This window comes from Trichechus manatus, unplaced genomic scaffold, assembly GCF_000243295.1.
Source record: "Trichechus manatus latirostris isolate Lorelei unplaced genomic scaffold, TriManLat1.0 scaffold00326, whole genome shotgun sequence".
NCBI lineage: Eukaryota > Metazoa > Chordata > Mammalia > Sirenia > Trichechidae > Trichechus > Trichechus manatus.
Window position 1 is genome coordinate 652,108 of NW_004444262.1, and position 15,992 is coordinate 668,099.

General features: G+C 38.4%; 1 protein-coding gene across 1 annotated transcript in view; it reads left to right on the forward strand.

The window, feature by feature from the left end:
- RELN (reelin) overlaps positions 1–15,992 on the forward strand; it is a 551,032-nt gene that overhangs the window by 470,214 nt on the left and 64,826 nt on the right. The window contains exons 44-48 of the mRNA XM_004390724.1: positions 514–734; positions 1,884–2,031; positions 4,367–4,625; positions 5,494–5,743; positions 9,675–9,843. Coding sequence (XP_004390781.1) covers positions 514–734; positions 1,884–2,031; positions 4,367–4,625; positions 5,494–5,743; positions 9,675–9,843 — 1,047 coding nt within the window. The remainder of the gene's footprint in view (positions 1–513; positions 735–1,883; positions 2,032–4,366; positions 4,626–5,493; positions 5,744–9,674; positions 9,844–15,992) is intronic.

Below are 15,992 nucleotides of genomic sequence, written 5' to 3' on the forward strand. Positions count from 1 at the left end.
ACAAATGCTTACCCACTCAACTACTAGCTGAAATGTTGACGGTTTGATCCCACCCAGAGGCATCTCAGAAGACAGACTTAGCAATCTGCTTTCGAAAGGTCATAGCTTTGAAAACCCTATAGAACAGGTCTGCTGTGTACACATGGGGTGGCCATGAGTCAGAATCGACTCAACAGCAACTAACATTAACAACAGCAACATAAAAAATCAGTTACGCGGGAGAGTAGATAGTAGCGATGGGGAAAGCTTCACCAAGGAGATAAATTCTGAAGGAGGTGGGAAGGTCAAGTGGATTTTGACAGACTGATAGGATTGGGAAGGGCATGCAGGAAGCAGGAACTGTCTTGGCAAAATCCTGGAGATTAAGGAATGGAATTTGTGTTCCCGAAATGGTGAATCATGTTTTCTACTTCTTGAGTGTGGTGCAGAGATCGTAACTGTCGGTTGCTCACTGATCATATGTGCTTACATATGTGCTGATTAGCTTTTGAAAGACTTGCACCTGTTTTCCAGATCTGTGCGTTTCAGATGGTACCAGGGATTTTACCCTGCGGGCTCTCAGCCCGTGACATGGGCCATTGATAATGTCTATGTTGGTCCCCAATGTGAAGAGATGTGTAATGGGCATGGCAGTTGTATCAATGGAACCAAGTGTATATGTGATCCTGGCTACTCAGGTCCAACCTGTAAAATAAGCACCAAAAATCCTGATTTTCTCAAAGATGATTTTGAAGGTAAAATTTTTCCCATAAATTCTATGAAGCTTTGTGAAAGAACTTAAATGTTAGACACAATTTGTAATATACAAGTAATCATTAAGTTCCAGTATAATATTTCATTATTTATCATTACAATTGTTACCACTCAAGTCTTCATTTAGCCTGACTTTTATAGAATTCCATTTTTGAAATTATGATCAATGAGTGTGAACAAGGCCTTAATTGAGAAAAAAGACGGCTGTTTTCACCACTTTTTCTACCACATGTAATTTCTGATTAATGATAATTTTAGAAAATGTCTATAGAGGGTTAATCTTCTTGGGTGGAGGGAACAAGTTTCTGGAAATATAAATTCCTGTCATTGCTTTACCACCAACTCATTAATAAAACAGCCTCTCATCGCTTTCTATATCTTAGTTTTATACCTAGAATCTAGTGTCGTTATGTATGAAGATAATGTTACAACATAGGAAAATGTGTATGAGGTAATGATTGGAAAAAGTATTTAAATTTTATATGTACTCTGATCAAACTATGGAAACCATTCTCATAAAAAAAAGTCTGTAAACATAATAGCTATCTATGTTAGGATAGAGAGATTGTAAGCTTTTTTTTCTTTTTCCTCAAGTTTTCTGTAAAAATGGTATGTTTAAAACTAGATCTAGAAGAGTGTCTGAAGAGATTTAAGAGCTGGTTTTGAGAGACAATATTTAATAGGAAATATTAAATTACACTGAAATTCTCCTGTTAAAGCTGTGTTTTTTTTTTAAATATTATACCTACGTGATACTATTGTCACATTAATAAGGATACAATAAAGATGCCAGTGGGAAGGCCACATTACTCTCCCTTATTTTTGACCTGAACCCTTCTCTAACTGAGCAGTTTCCTTTTCTGCAGTGTGGATGAGCAGAAAAGAGGGACCTATAAGTATCAAGGAAAGGCCCTCTTTTCCTATTCTGTGCACCTTTACGTTATGCCAGCCAAGGCTAAATAATTCAAAGAAGTTAAAACATTGAAGAGTTCTCTATCTCAAAGTTTATAAGTTCAGTATTTATAACTTTATGTTTAAAACCTAAATGATGCATTTACAGTGTTGATTTAAAAAACATACTTTGACTATAGTTGGGGTCATAAATGAACTACATTTTCCATTTTTCTCAGGTCAGCTAGAATCTGATAGATTCTTATTAATGAGTGGTGGGAAGCCATCTCGCAAGTGTGGAATCCTTTCCAGTGGAAACAACCTCTTTTTCAATGAAGATGGCTTGCGCATGTTGATGACTCGAGACCTGGATTTATCACAAGCTAGGTAATCATGTTTAAATGCTGTTTTGTGAAATCACATTGTAATATACAGGAGCAGAACATAATCAAATCAGAAAGAAGCAGGGGGATCTTAAGGACAAGGCCTTCCATTGGAAATACTGAGCTTCTCTCCTGTCAAAGATGCCGTTAAAACACAATTTACATAATCTCCATTCTAGAACCAGAAGAAACTTGTGCAATAACTAGATCAGCAATTAAACACAGCTAAACGCAAAAGTTAATATCTGTTATTATACAATATTGTGACTGAGAAAGGACAGTGTTTAACTTATTTACTTTAACTTTGAGAAAATAATATTGCATTTTCTTTATCCACTTTATACAGAACACTGTTCACTAGCCCTTAGACTACATAGGAAATTGTTTACGTTTGTTACACAGTGTTTAATAGAAAGCTTGGCTGAAATGCAGTACATCTTCAAGTTATTCACCATCAAATTTATCTCCATTAACAATTTAAGTTAAAAACATTTGAAGCACAGCCTATTCTTTATAAGAATTTCTTTCCAAAGATTTGCTAACACATTCTAAGCAGTCATTTTCCAAATTAAGCACAGTCACTCAAAAACGAACATTTTAAACTGGCTCAGAGGATTATGTCCTGTCAAGTTGTGTATCCCTTGATCATTTGATGAGCCAGAAACTTAAAAAGAAAAAAAAAAAAGGCAATTTAACATGTGTAAAATGGAACCCTGACCTATTTTTACAAGTGAACAAAGAAATCATATTTTTGTTTTTGAAATATTTCGGAGTACCTTAAAATGCATTTTAGTGTATTTATCCTCTTCGTTCTCTTAAATCGTTCATTTATTGAATTATAATTTTCATCATACTTTATAGGAAATACAGGTCTATCCATGAGATGGTAAGTTTACAGTTATAGAAGGCAAGATTTGTATTTATCCCCATCCTATTTTCATGCATATGATTTAATTTGATGCTCTTTAGTTCATATTTTCAGTGGAAGTTGAGTTCTCTGATTTAGAAATCATTAGGTTTTTCCAAATTAGTAATTCAGACATGGTTTACCTATCACTGAATTAATATATAAGCATTTTTCCAATACAAGTAGGCAGTATGTTAAAAAGCTTTTCACTGTAAATGATTACTGTTTTTATAAACGTAAATGTCACTGTAGGCTCCAACCATGTATTTTTTTCACTAATCCAGTGTTAAAAGCTTCATTATTTATCTCATCTCAGTAGCATGCTGTGTAGGATTTGCATATATTGACCTCAAAATGCTCCATGTAAAATCTCAATTTTCTCAGGGTCATGAGATAAATGAATGCCCAGTTAATGGGGTTGGGAGGAACTCATGAAGAATGTATATATGGTACTGATAACATTTATTATGAGCCCCAATCTATTTCATATGTTTGCCGTGCATACATTATTGGGTGTATGTGTTGGGCTGCACATGAAATTTATTCTGCATTACCAGCTAGCACGGCGGCCAGACCAGGCACTAGCAGCTTGCCTGCCAAAGAGAACATGTGAGCTAGTTTTCACTGGCACCCCAGCTGCTTGCTGCCACTCTGTCTGCCTCACTGCCAGCTGGGAAAGCTGCCACTGGCTGGCTGCCACAGCACTCAGTGGCCAGTATCATACATCCCCAGACCCAGCAACAGTCAGAAGCTGGCAAAGCTCACCACCACCACCACCACCACCTCCACCACCACCGCCACACTCTTGGTCCCCTGTCCCTGGAACAAAAAAAAAAAACAGAAAAGAGGCCTAGGCTTGACACACCTCTTCCAAGAGTCGTCTAGCCTTTCACAAAGAGGTGCTACAACTAGTGAATTTAAATACGTCCCCGTAAACCAGTGACATGAGATCTAAAAAAGTACTGGTGGAACCTGAGAGCGGATAATTTATCAGTAATATGGTGTGAATTATATTAATTGCATCCTTCCAGTTTCAAATACTAAGGACAAGAATCCAAATTTATCTTAAATAAATAACAATACACATTTTCAAATTTGAACAACCTTTGGATCATTCCCATCTTCTTGTAGAATAATCAGAGGGTGTAATGAATGCTCACTTTCTTCCATTTCCCTCAGTCTCTCCTGTGAGGAGAGGTGCCAAGATATTAATATGGACACCGAATTGCCTTTTTTCAACTTCACATTTTATTAACTCCCTTTCACATTAGAAAGGAAAATCAAACTTTGAAATTATTGCTTTGGACATTCATTAAATCATCATATTCATTAAAGTCATGTCTTCCCCATATTACCCTGCATGCTTATCTTTTGTTAATGATGTGGATTTCTCATTGAAGTAAAAGTCCACAGTAAACTTTACTAATATCAGATTTGTGCAGTTCTTCATGAGACTGGGATGTGGTAAAGGTGTTCCAGACCCCAGGAGCCAACCTGTACTTCTACAGTATTCTCTCAATGGCGGCCTCTCATGGAGTCTCCTTCAAGAGTTCCTCTTCAGCAATTCCAGCAATGTGGGCAGGTACATAGCCCTGGAGATACCCTTGAAAGCTCGTTCTAGTTCTACTCGTCTCCGCTGGTGGCAACCATCTGAAAATGGGCACTTCTACAGCCCCTGGGTTATTGACCAGGTCAGTCTGTTCAGGATGAATTATTTTAATTTTGTCACTTGAACTGAATATGACCTTAGATAGCATTTAGTCCAGCCTCTTGGTTCAGCAAAAGAAGCCCAGCATGGACAGTTGAGTGACTTGCCCAAGGGCACACAGCTAGATTAGATATGGTGCTTAGTTTCCTTTCATTCTCTATTCTATTGCCTGAGCCTATAAAAACAAACTACACAACAGAAAGCCTAGGTTCTGCTCATAGAGGATTCTGCCATATGGATAGAGGGACTTTATTAAGCATGATATGAGGTTATAATTCTCTGCAAAGGAAAATGCGCAAATTAGCATTGGCTGCCACATGCAATAGTTCCCAAATCCTCTTTCCTAGCCTGGGAAGAAAAAAAATAATAAATCTCCCCAACATTCTTTATGGGCCATTCTGAAAGATCTTCATACATAATAAAATGTACATCAAATGGAACTCAAAGAACCTATTAACAAACAGTAGGGTCCATGCAAAGGTTTGGAGCTGAAATGCTTTAGTGTGCAACTGTCCTTAAATAGAAATTTTACATGGAAAATAACCTTGTGTAAGCCAAATTTTGCTTTCCCAGCTTGGGTACTTGTAGTTTCCAAAGACACAATTTAGCCCATGAAGTCTGTGAATGATTTTGTCAATCCTTTGATTTGTTTTCAGTAGCTTCTTGCCAGATCGGCAAGCAGGCCACATAAAAAGAGCATTCTGAAAGATCCCCTAACATTATGCTTGCTGTATTATGCCAGCTCTGAGCAGGCTGATAGATTAAAAACAAACAAACAAAAAGATTGAACTTTCCTATATCTTAAAATCAAGGTTGTTTTTGGGTTTTTTGTTTTTTTTATTACATTTCAGATACTTATTGGAGGAAATATTTCTGGGAATACAGTCTTGGAAGATGATTTTTCAACTCTGGATAGTAGGAAATGGCTGCTTCACCCTGGAGGCACCAAGATGCCCGTGTGTGGCTCTACTGGTGATGCCCTGGTCTTCATTGAAAAGGCCAGCACACGTTATGTGGTCACCACGGATATTGCTGTGAATGAGGATTCGTTCCTGCAGATTGATTTCGCTGCCTCCTGCTCAGTCACGGACTCTTGTTATGGTAAATGTTCCATTTCCAAATCGAGGGCAGAGTTGTGGGCATAGGCATCTATGGACACTTCTGTCAAAGGGCTATTCTGCGCCTCTGATAAGTCCATGACCAAAATACAAGTGTACGTTGAGTCGACCATCACTGTATTGTTGACAGTGTTGTGTGTAAATTGAACTTTAGAAGTTTAATTATTTTTTAAAGCCTCAAAATGTGAGTGTAATTTTTAAGCATTTGTACGCAGAGATTTCCTTTATAAAGTAAATAATAACCCCCAATTTATCTTTTTGTAAATTCATATTTTTTTAGTATCAGACTTGAGGAATAAAAGGATACACTTGTAGTATTTTTCCATCCAAGGACTCTGATCACAAAGGGAACTCTAAGAATAAGCAATAATATCTATGCATATAATTATATTTACATGGATTTTAATTCATGGGGCTTTAGATTAGTCCAGTTGTGGTCTCCTTTCTGTCTTCTTAGGAATCATGAAATTATGTTGTTCCTATTTCACCTTATACATTTTGCTATCCTGGATCATAGCGTATTCTGGGCTACCCTCACTGTGGCCAGTTTGCATCCCCTAGGCTCAGCATGTGTATACACACACACAAACACAAACACACACACGAACCTATCTCAGGAGAAATAAAAACTGACATCATTATAGTCTTGGATCCTTCACCTGAATATACAGGACTGTCAGGATTTTGGGAGCCTCTTGTCTTTCACCACTCCATATCTCTCTTCTTCCGAGAGACCAAGACTAGAATGGTCACAAGGGCCTTGTTCATTTTAGACTCTGGAAAGGTAAAATCTGAGGAATTGGGTTATTTCCAAGCTCCTGCAGAATCCAGATTTTTCATATTTCCATTACTTTGAACTTAATGGACATCTGTTAGGGAGAAACCAAAAAGTACTCTTCCTGCTACAGAGTCCATCAGTCCATCAACACTAGACTAGTCAATGGAGGTGGAATTTGGAAAAGTAGAGGTAGATATCCTGCCTTCAATAGGTGACAATCTAGTGGAGGAGATACTTCAAAAGATGAGAGTCTAATAAATGACTGAATCAAGTGCTATGTGATGTGACAGTGATGAGAAATGTAATGAGAGTTCAAAGGAGGGAGAGATGACCGATGGATGGCCAGTCCACAAAGGAGCTGAGTCTCAAGTGGACCTTGATGGTTGGAGCAGATTTGAAGGGTAGGTGGAGTGGATATGAAGGGTGCATTTGAACTGGGCTTGCAACACAAGCAGGGATAGTAGTTCCCTTGGTCCATAAGTGAAACCGTGAGCAGATCGGCCTGACCAGGCAGTGTTTGCATCTAATGGAGCAGAGGAAAGAGTGCTGGTTTTGAAAACAGAAAGGGATTTTAAGGTCCTAAATGCCTAATTCCTCATTACCATAGGAAGTCAGTGTGAACCCAAGGAGGCAGGTTATCACAAAGTCGACCAGCAGCAGTGCCACGACTGAAACTCTGCCTTCACAAACTCAGACACATGTGCTTTCTACTGTAGGCTGACTCAACCTTTGCAAAGAGGTTAAACCGAACAGTAAGATGAAAGAGGAAAGTGGCTAGGTGGAATTGGCAACAAATTATGAAGGGCCTTTAAAGGCAGACACAGGAATCTGTGCTTGGCAAAGTTTGTGAATAGTAAGGGTACAAGTGCAAGGGAGTAACTCAGTATGTTTTAGGGAGATGTGCCTGGGAGTTGATGAAGGAGATGGGAAAGAATCCCAGTAAAGAAGCTACAGTGACAATCCCTGTAGGAAGTGATGAAGACCTCAACCAAGGTGACATGAAGAGAAATAGAATAGATAAAATTAACATGAGATAATGCAAACAAAAAACAAGAAAGAAGCAACAGGTCTCAGGACTAGGGTACAGATTGAACATAAGAGGGTAAAGGAGAGAGAAGTGTAAAATGCTTCTGGATTTTGAACCCATAAAATTAGTGTAAGCATTGCCATTGAAAAAAATTGGTATGTAAAAAGAGATATTTATTTGTGAGGGGAAATGATGAGTTGCTTTTTTTTTCTCTTTTCAGCTTAGGTGAAAGTAGACCTAAGTGGAAATGTTCTTTAGTGCGGAGGAGATAGATTACGGAATACAGGAACTTTGTCTCCATTGTTCATCACTATATGCCCAGCATCCAGCACAGTAAACATTTGTTGAATGAATACAATCAAATTTTGAGACTAAAATTGGGTGATTTGGGCACAAAAGTAATAGTTGAAACCCTAAGAGCATACACATAGAATAGAAGGCCAGAAACATTCTGGAAGATTGCCCGTTGCTAGGCTAGTTAGCAAAGGAGTCAGAGTGAAAGTAAGACACAGGAGAGTACGAGTAGAATTATGTCTCCCAAACAAAAGAAAGGTTCAAGAATCAGGGAATAATAATGTCTAAGTATAATGCAGACTGAGACCAGACCATTGTACTTAACTAGACAAAGCCATTAATAACCTTAGAGCACGAGTGGTCTCCACGCTGGATGCCTTGGGAATCACCTGGGGAGCCTTAAAGCTCCTGACAGCTTGGCCATACCCCAAAAGAGTTCAGTCAGAATCTCTGGGAGTGGGACTCAATCATCAGCAGTTTTTAAAGGTACCCAGGTGATTTCAGTGTGCAGCCAACATTAAGAACCATGGGTTTACAGAAAGCAATTTCAGTAAAGAGATTGGACCTGAAGCCAGTTTATAAGGCATTAAGAAGGGAGTGTTATTGCTGTTGGGTGCTGTTGAGTCAATTCCAACTCATAGCGACCCCTTGTGACAGAGTAGAACTGCCACATAGGGTTTTCTAGGATTATAATTTTTACAGAGCAGATTGCCAGGTCTTTCTACCACAGAGCCAATGGGTGGGATCAAATCACCAACTTTTCAGTTAGCAGTCAAGAACTTAACTGTTATGCCACCAGGACTCCTAAGAAGGGAGTAGGGAAAGAGAAATATAAGACAAGGAGCATAGGTTGAATTTTTCAGAAGAAGAGAAAGAAAAGAGATATCTTTCCATAGACCCACAGCCTGACTGCATGCACTGGCATGAATTCTGTGACCTTCAGCTCCCTCCTTACACCCTCTGATTTCCCAGTATATTCCATAACACAGCACTAAGAGATATATAAGCAAAAAAGTCTTAATACCAGGGGAAAAATTGGCACTAGTTGGTCAGGATCACTATAGAATGGCCCAATTTTGAGAAGACTGGTCATTTTTTTCAACTGTTTAAAAAAATCATCATTAAAATTTGTGATTATGATCTGTACTTGCATGTTAGCCATAAAATTAATGGACGTAATATACCAAATTATAACTATTATAAGATGTTGAATTATATACAATTTATATAATATACATTTATTTAATATATATTCTATAACTATTATGTTAAATTATAACTATATGTAACTTGGAGCCCTGGTGGAGCAGTGGTTAAGAGCTATGACTACTAACCAAAAGGTCGGCAGTTCAAATCCACCAGACCCTTCCTGGAAATCCTATGAGGCAGTTCTACTCTGTCCTGTAGGGTCGCTATGAGTCGGAATTGACTCAACAGCAACAGACTTGGTTGGTTGTTTGGTTGGTTTTTTTTTTTTTTGGATATATAAATTATAACTATTACAGCTGTTGCTTTAAGTCTATGAAGTAATTTTGCATGATTGTTCTAAGCTTATTATAAGGGGTGATTCAGAAAAATTTACTTTATGTTTCAGTTGGTCATCTCCCCTTAAAGGAAAAATTATTTCAATATGGAAGTTAAAAAATAATAACTAGTAATATACAGAGAGAAAAATCAAACCAGGAAACATTTCAAACTAGGAAATATAAATATGGGAAAAAATCAAACTGAAATTAAAACATGAAAACAAAAGTTTATATGATTCCTGGGTCTCCAGACATGTATTTATATCCAGAATAATGCTTCCTGTTTCAGCTATTGAATTGGAATACTCAGTAGATCTTGGACTGTCTTGGCACCCTTTGGTAAGAGACTGTCTGCCTACCAATGTTGAATGCAGTCGCTATCATCTGCAGCGGATCCTGGTGTCAGATACTTTCAACAAGTGGACCAGAATCACGCTGCCCCTCCCTCCTTACACCAGGTATGGATGCATTCTGCATGTAGAGAACCAAAATGTGGGGTCATTGGCATGTCAGAATTTAGGACAGTGGAAAACCAGTTTTTGTGGTGACATTGTTCTGTTTTCCCCAAACGTAGGCCTTGATTGACTTTTAACACTAATATTTATAAAGAAAGGTATATGCAAGAAAACAGAGGCTGGATCACTGAGCTTCTCCAACTTAATTCAGATTTCCCAAGAGCAATTCATTTAAAATAGGACCATTGGATGCAAACTGGATATAAATGAAGTCTATTTTCTGTCAGTCTGCCCACTGTAAATGTAGCAGTGAGTGATGTCATATAAATGGATGTAGCAAATGTGTATTAAAATTAATGCCAATTTTTGAAATTTTATTTTGAAAAGTGCCTTGAGAATTACCACCTTGAGCATTCTTTTATGTGAAAAAAAGAATTGTAAATGCTCCATTCATTGCATCAATAAAAGATGTTGGTGGTTTGATAAAATTGCCTAGTAAATGTTGGTAAAGAACTTAAATCTAAATCATCTATGCATTTTGCACCCTTGTTTAGAGTAAAGCAGAGGATTAACTTTGTCTGGGAATCCTCTCTTCTCTTTCACCATCTAAAGTAAATGCTAACCATAGGAAAGCTCTAAAATTTTGGTAGAAGCTCGGTCCCCTCAAGAAAATGGTGATCAATTGCTGCTGTTAAGAAGGAAGCAAAGGAAGCTCTGCAGCGTGTGGAGCAGGAGTTAGTGTTTGAGCTCATTATTGTTCTGTTGCTTCCCCACAAATGAAGAATAAATAAATCTTCATAGCAAATGACCGTAAAATTCAACCATTCATCTAGGGCATAACTTTTCGTGGGATTATCATAAATGGAATGGTTTCAGTTACTAACAGCCTAAAGCTGCTGTACAATCGCTGGCTCAGAGGTACGCGACTATATTAACTGTCAGCAGAGTTGCCAAGTTTAAATGAGATACGTGAGATTTTGTTGCTCGTTAAAGGTATTGCCATGCATGAATTATTAAGGCGATCTTAATAAGTAAAACAGAAAAAAAATAACTCCATTAAGGCAGGAATCTTTTAAGTCTTTATGAATTCTATGAATTATTACCCAGCTACTAGATAAATTGTTTTGCAAATAAGCAACATTCTAAGATTTACTCCAGCTAGTCATTAAACCCTGAGTCTTTTACTCAAGAAAAGTAATTATTCCTCATTTCTTAACTGATCTTTTAATTGTCTCTTGCATATACCCACAAGAATGTTGACCCTTTCAAATGATATTGGAAAAATCTGATGAGCATCCATTTCCTCCTGTTACTATATTGAAAATGTGCAGTTTGTTTACTATACTATCCTCAAGACTTATGTTGTACAATGGTCTTAAAGGTGACACTGCGTAATAGCAAGGTCCTTCGGGTAATTCAGAAAGAAACATTCCTGGATGGAGCCTGAGCCAAATCCACTTCTGATCATCCTCTCCCATATGCCAAAGTTCATTAGAACCACATGCCACTTTCAAAGTACTTTATCCCAAATGCAAGGTAGCATACCTATATTATATCTACACTTACATCCAGTTACATTCTAAATGTGGTGTTTTCTTCTTATTGCCTCAGTATCTGGAAATCTGTTCAAAATTCAATGTTTATGTTGTCTTCCAATCCTTAAATTGAGGATTTCAGTTTGTAGCTCATTGCTATAAACAAACATGATTGCTGACAACTTAGAGCCTTGTGCTAAGCAGAGGTTAAGAATAACTGTGACATTGCACCAGGTGCAGGCTTGTCCACTCACTCACTTATCATATAACCACAAGGCTGGGAGCCCAGTATTGTTGATGCAATGGCGCTAAGAATCAGCGGAGGTTGGTTGTCCACAAATTGACATCAAATCAGTTATCAAACTGAAATTGGTGGTAGCCATCAGTAGAGATCATTCATCCATTTAGCACTATTAAACAAATAGATTTGAAGCTTTTAATTATGTGCTAGGCCTATGTAATGTGCTAAACTGCTACTGCCCTCAAGGAGCTTTTAGTTTAGTGAAGAGGAAGGTATTAACCATAAATCTCCAGTAACCACAGAAGTAAATATAAAATTACAAGTGAAATAAGTGAAGAAGAACAGGTACATCCTGCTATGAGATTATGTATCACGGGGAGATTGGCTTGGTCAAGGAGGTCAAGGAATGCTTCCTTGAGAAAGGGTAATTGAGATAAAATGTGAGGGATGAATAGGAGTTAGCTAGGTGAAAAGTAATGCTTAGAGTCTCCCAGGAAGGATACCAGCCTATGGTGAGAGAAAGCATCCACATTTAAGATACAGAATACGTGCGTCAAACAGAGACCCAGGCAGAGAGATATGAGAAATGGTGTCAAACCATGGACAGCATTGTGTTAAAGATTTGGGGATTTATTCTATGAACAACTGAAACATCTGTTAAAGTGTTTGGGGATAGGAAGATATGATCAGATTTACATTCAGAAAAGCTTATTCTCAGGCGGAGCCAGGACAGCAGAGTAGTCAGATGCTTCCAGTGGTCCCTCTTACAACAAAGATCCGAGAAAACAAATGAGTCGATTATATATGACAATCTAGGAGCCCTGAACATCAAAGGCAAAGTTGAAGAATTGGACTAAGTGGCAGGAGGAGGGAAAGATGGTTCAGAATCAACGAGGAGTTGCCAGACCTGACCCAGCGGGAACTGGCACCTTGCAGGCCAGATCAGCTGGCGTGCGCGGTAAGGCAAGCAGTGGCATTCGGGACACGTTTTCTACATCAGGAGAGACCAAGCGGCAGAGAGTCTACTCAGGCTTCCAGAACCAGTGAAAAGTGGCACTCAGTCTGCAAAAGATAAATTCATGCGTCTAGCCTATCATGCGGATCAAAAAACACCCAATTTGGAAAGAACTCCTCTCCCATTTACCTGCCCCCTCCCCATTCTACACCGGTGTCTGGGCCACTTCAGCGATTGCCGCGTCCCCTGGGCCAGAAGTAGGACCAGTCACACACCCTGAGCCATTCTTCCAGCCTTGGAGAGGGAAAACAAATTAACAAATAGGAAAAAATAATCTGCCAGCTCCCCTAAGCTGGGAACTCAGGGCAGGCACAGTTCCCTAGGCACAGGCATAAGAGGTCCATGGACTTCAACAGCGTAGGCCCTCATTAGCACAGTACAACAGGGTATATACCTGATGCCTGACTTCAGCAGTGTCAGCTAAATAGTGGAGTGGCAGGTTTGTGACATTTGATACCACTCTGCCCATTAAGTAGGGCCCTCACCTACCTACATCAGGGGTCTGAGAGCTGGTGGCTCCACCCATGCCACCTAGACACCTGTGATAGGGGTCCAAGAATAAGTGGTGCCTCCCAGTCCTTACAGCCAACAGCATTGGGTGCCCATAGTCCAGCTGCAAAACTCACTGCCCTACACAGTCTAGGGAACAAGTACACACTTTCCTCCCAGATATTCAGGGGCATCTGTCACCACCTGCCTTGCTCAGCATGTGAACCCCTACTGCAGCCAGATACCTGTGCCTACTCCACCCCTGCCTGTCTAGGACTGTAGGTGAGGGCATGCACCACACACTTGGTGACCAACTACCTAGACACCTGAGCTGAATCCATACAAGAAAAGTAAACAGACTCCTGGGCTCACATATCTAGCAACAGATTTAATCACCTGGTGACAGGACGTTAGAGCTTCAAAGGCCCCAATAATCAAACTAGCTCACACAAGCAGCCTATTGGGGCATATCAAAACAGAAAAAAACAAGAAGCTAGGACACAGTAAGCAAACATGAAATAAATATAATAACTTATTGATGGCTTGGAGACAACAGTAAATATCAGATCACATAAAGAGGCAGACCATGATGACTTCAGCAAGCTCCCAAAACAAAGAAAGAAGAAATCTTCCAGAAGAAGAAAAATTCTTGGAATTACTGGAGGTAGAATACAAAAGATTGATATACAGAACTCTTCAAGATATCAGGAAGGAGATCAGGCAAACACAGACCAAGCCAAGGAACACACAGACAAAGCAATAGAGGAACTTAAGAAGATTATAGAAGAGCATAATGACAAATTTAACAGGCTGGAAGAATCCATAGAGAGACAGCAAACAGAAATCCAAAAGATTAACAATAAAATTTCAGAATTAGACAACTCAATGGAAAGTCATAGGAGCAGAATTGAGGCACTAGAAGTTAGAATTAGTGAGATTGAAGATCAAGCACTTGACACTAACTTATTTGAGGAAAAATCAGGTAAAAGAATTTTTAAAAATGAAGAAACCCTAGGAATTATATGGGACTCTGTCAAGAGGAATAACCTACGAGTGATTGGAATACCAGAACGGGGAGATAACAGAAAATACAGAGGGAATTGTTGAAGATTTGTTGGCAGAAAACTTCCCTGATATTGTGAAAGATGAGAAGATATCTATCCAAGATGCTCATCAAACCCCATACAAGGTAGATCCCAAAAGAAAGTCACGAAGACATATTAAAATCAAACTTGCTAAAACCAAAGATAAAGAGAGAAGTTTAAGAACAGCTAGGGATAAATGAAAAGTCATCTGCAAAGGAGAGTCAATAAGACTAAGCTCAGACTACTCAGCAGAAACTATACAGGCAAGAAGGCAATGGGATGACATATATAAAATCTTGAAGGAAAAAAACTGCCAGCCAAGAATTCTGTATCCAGCAAAACTGTCTCTCATATATGATGGTGAAATTAGGGCATTTCCAGATAAACAGAAGTTAAGGGAATTTGCAAAAACCATACCAAAATTACAAGAAATACTAAAGGGAGTCCTCCAGTTAGAAAATCAATAACATCAGATAACAACCCAAGACTAGAACACAGGACAGAGCAACCAGGTATAAACCCAGATAGGGAAGTTACAAAAATAAATCAAAGCTAAAACATTGAAAATAGGGAAACAGATGTCAATATGTAAAAGATGACAACATTAAAAAAAAGGGACTAAAAAATGTAGTCATAGATCTTTAATATGGAGAGGAAGTCAAGGTGATATAAAGAAATAAAAGATTGGTTAAAACTTAGAAAAATAGGGACCAGTATTAAGGTAACCACAAAGGAAACTAACAATCCTACATGTCAAAATAAAAAACAAGAAAAACATAAAGTCTCAGCAAATACAAAATTAACAATGAAAAAGATGAAAAGAAAATACTACTCAACACAGAAAACTAAGTGGAACAAAGAAACTGTCAACAACACACACTCAAAAAAAGAAAAGCTTATTCTAACTCAAGAACAAATTGAAGGGGGCAAGAGTAGATGTCAGGAGACTGTTACAGAGGCAAGAAATGCTGGCAGGTTAGACTAAGACGCCAACAGCGAAGAGAAAAAGAAGGGAAGAGGGGAGATTCAAGAGGCATGGAGGTAATAAAAATTACTGAGGTTGATGATGAAATGGACGTGGGAGGATGAAGGACAGGACAGTGTTGAAGATGACTCCCTGGTTTCTGAGTTTCACAACTGGGCGGAAGCTGGTGCTTTTCAGTGGGAAGGGAACATAGAGACTAAACACAAGATGTGTCACACTCTGCTCTAGACATTTCTATGTAAAAACCTAAATGAATTGGACTAGATATAATCATAGTCTCTTTTCCTTTCCTTGCCATATACATTGCTTAAGTTAGATCTTCCTGGAAAAAAAATGCATGAAAATCATTGTGATATAATGGATGACTCAAGTTTTTCAGTCCTGTGAGGTTTTAAGTTAAGTCATTTCATGTCTCCAAGCTTCAGTTTCTTCATCTGAAAAATAGGTATCCTTTTTGTCATACAAAAATCAAATTAATGTACATGGAAGTATTAGGGACATTATAAAGGTTTATAAAAGTGTAAGTATTTGTTTTTATTATTTTGATGAGTTAACCATGTAATTACACTTGTTAACCATACCACAAGTTTATCATCAGACTACAACTTCAATCAGACCAGGAATTCTTTCTGAGTTACATTTTAGCTTAAGAAGAGTGAGCCCATGGCAATGGTAATACACTGCCTTAAGTTCCTACCCTAGAGGAGGCTACAGTCTGAGGAAAATGAGAAGTATACCCAAGAAATAACTTAAAAATAATACATGCTGTATATCATTTAGAGCTTCACTGAGGAATGGGCTA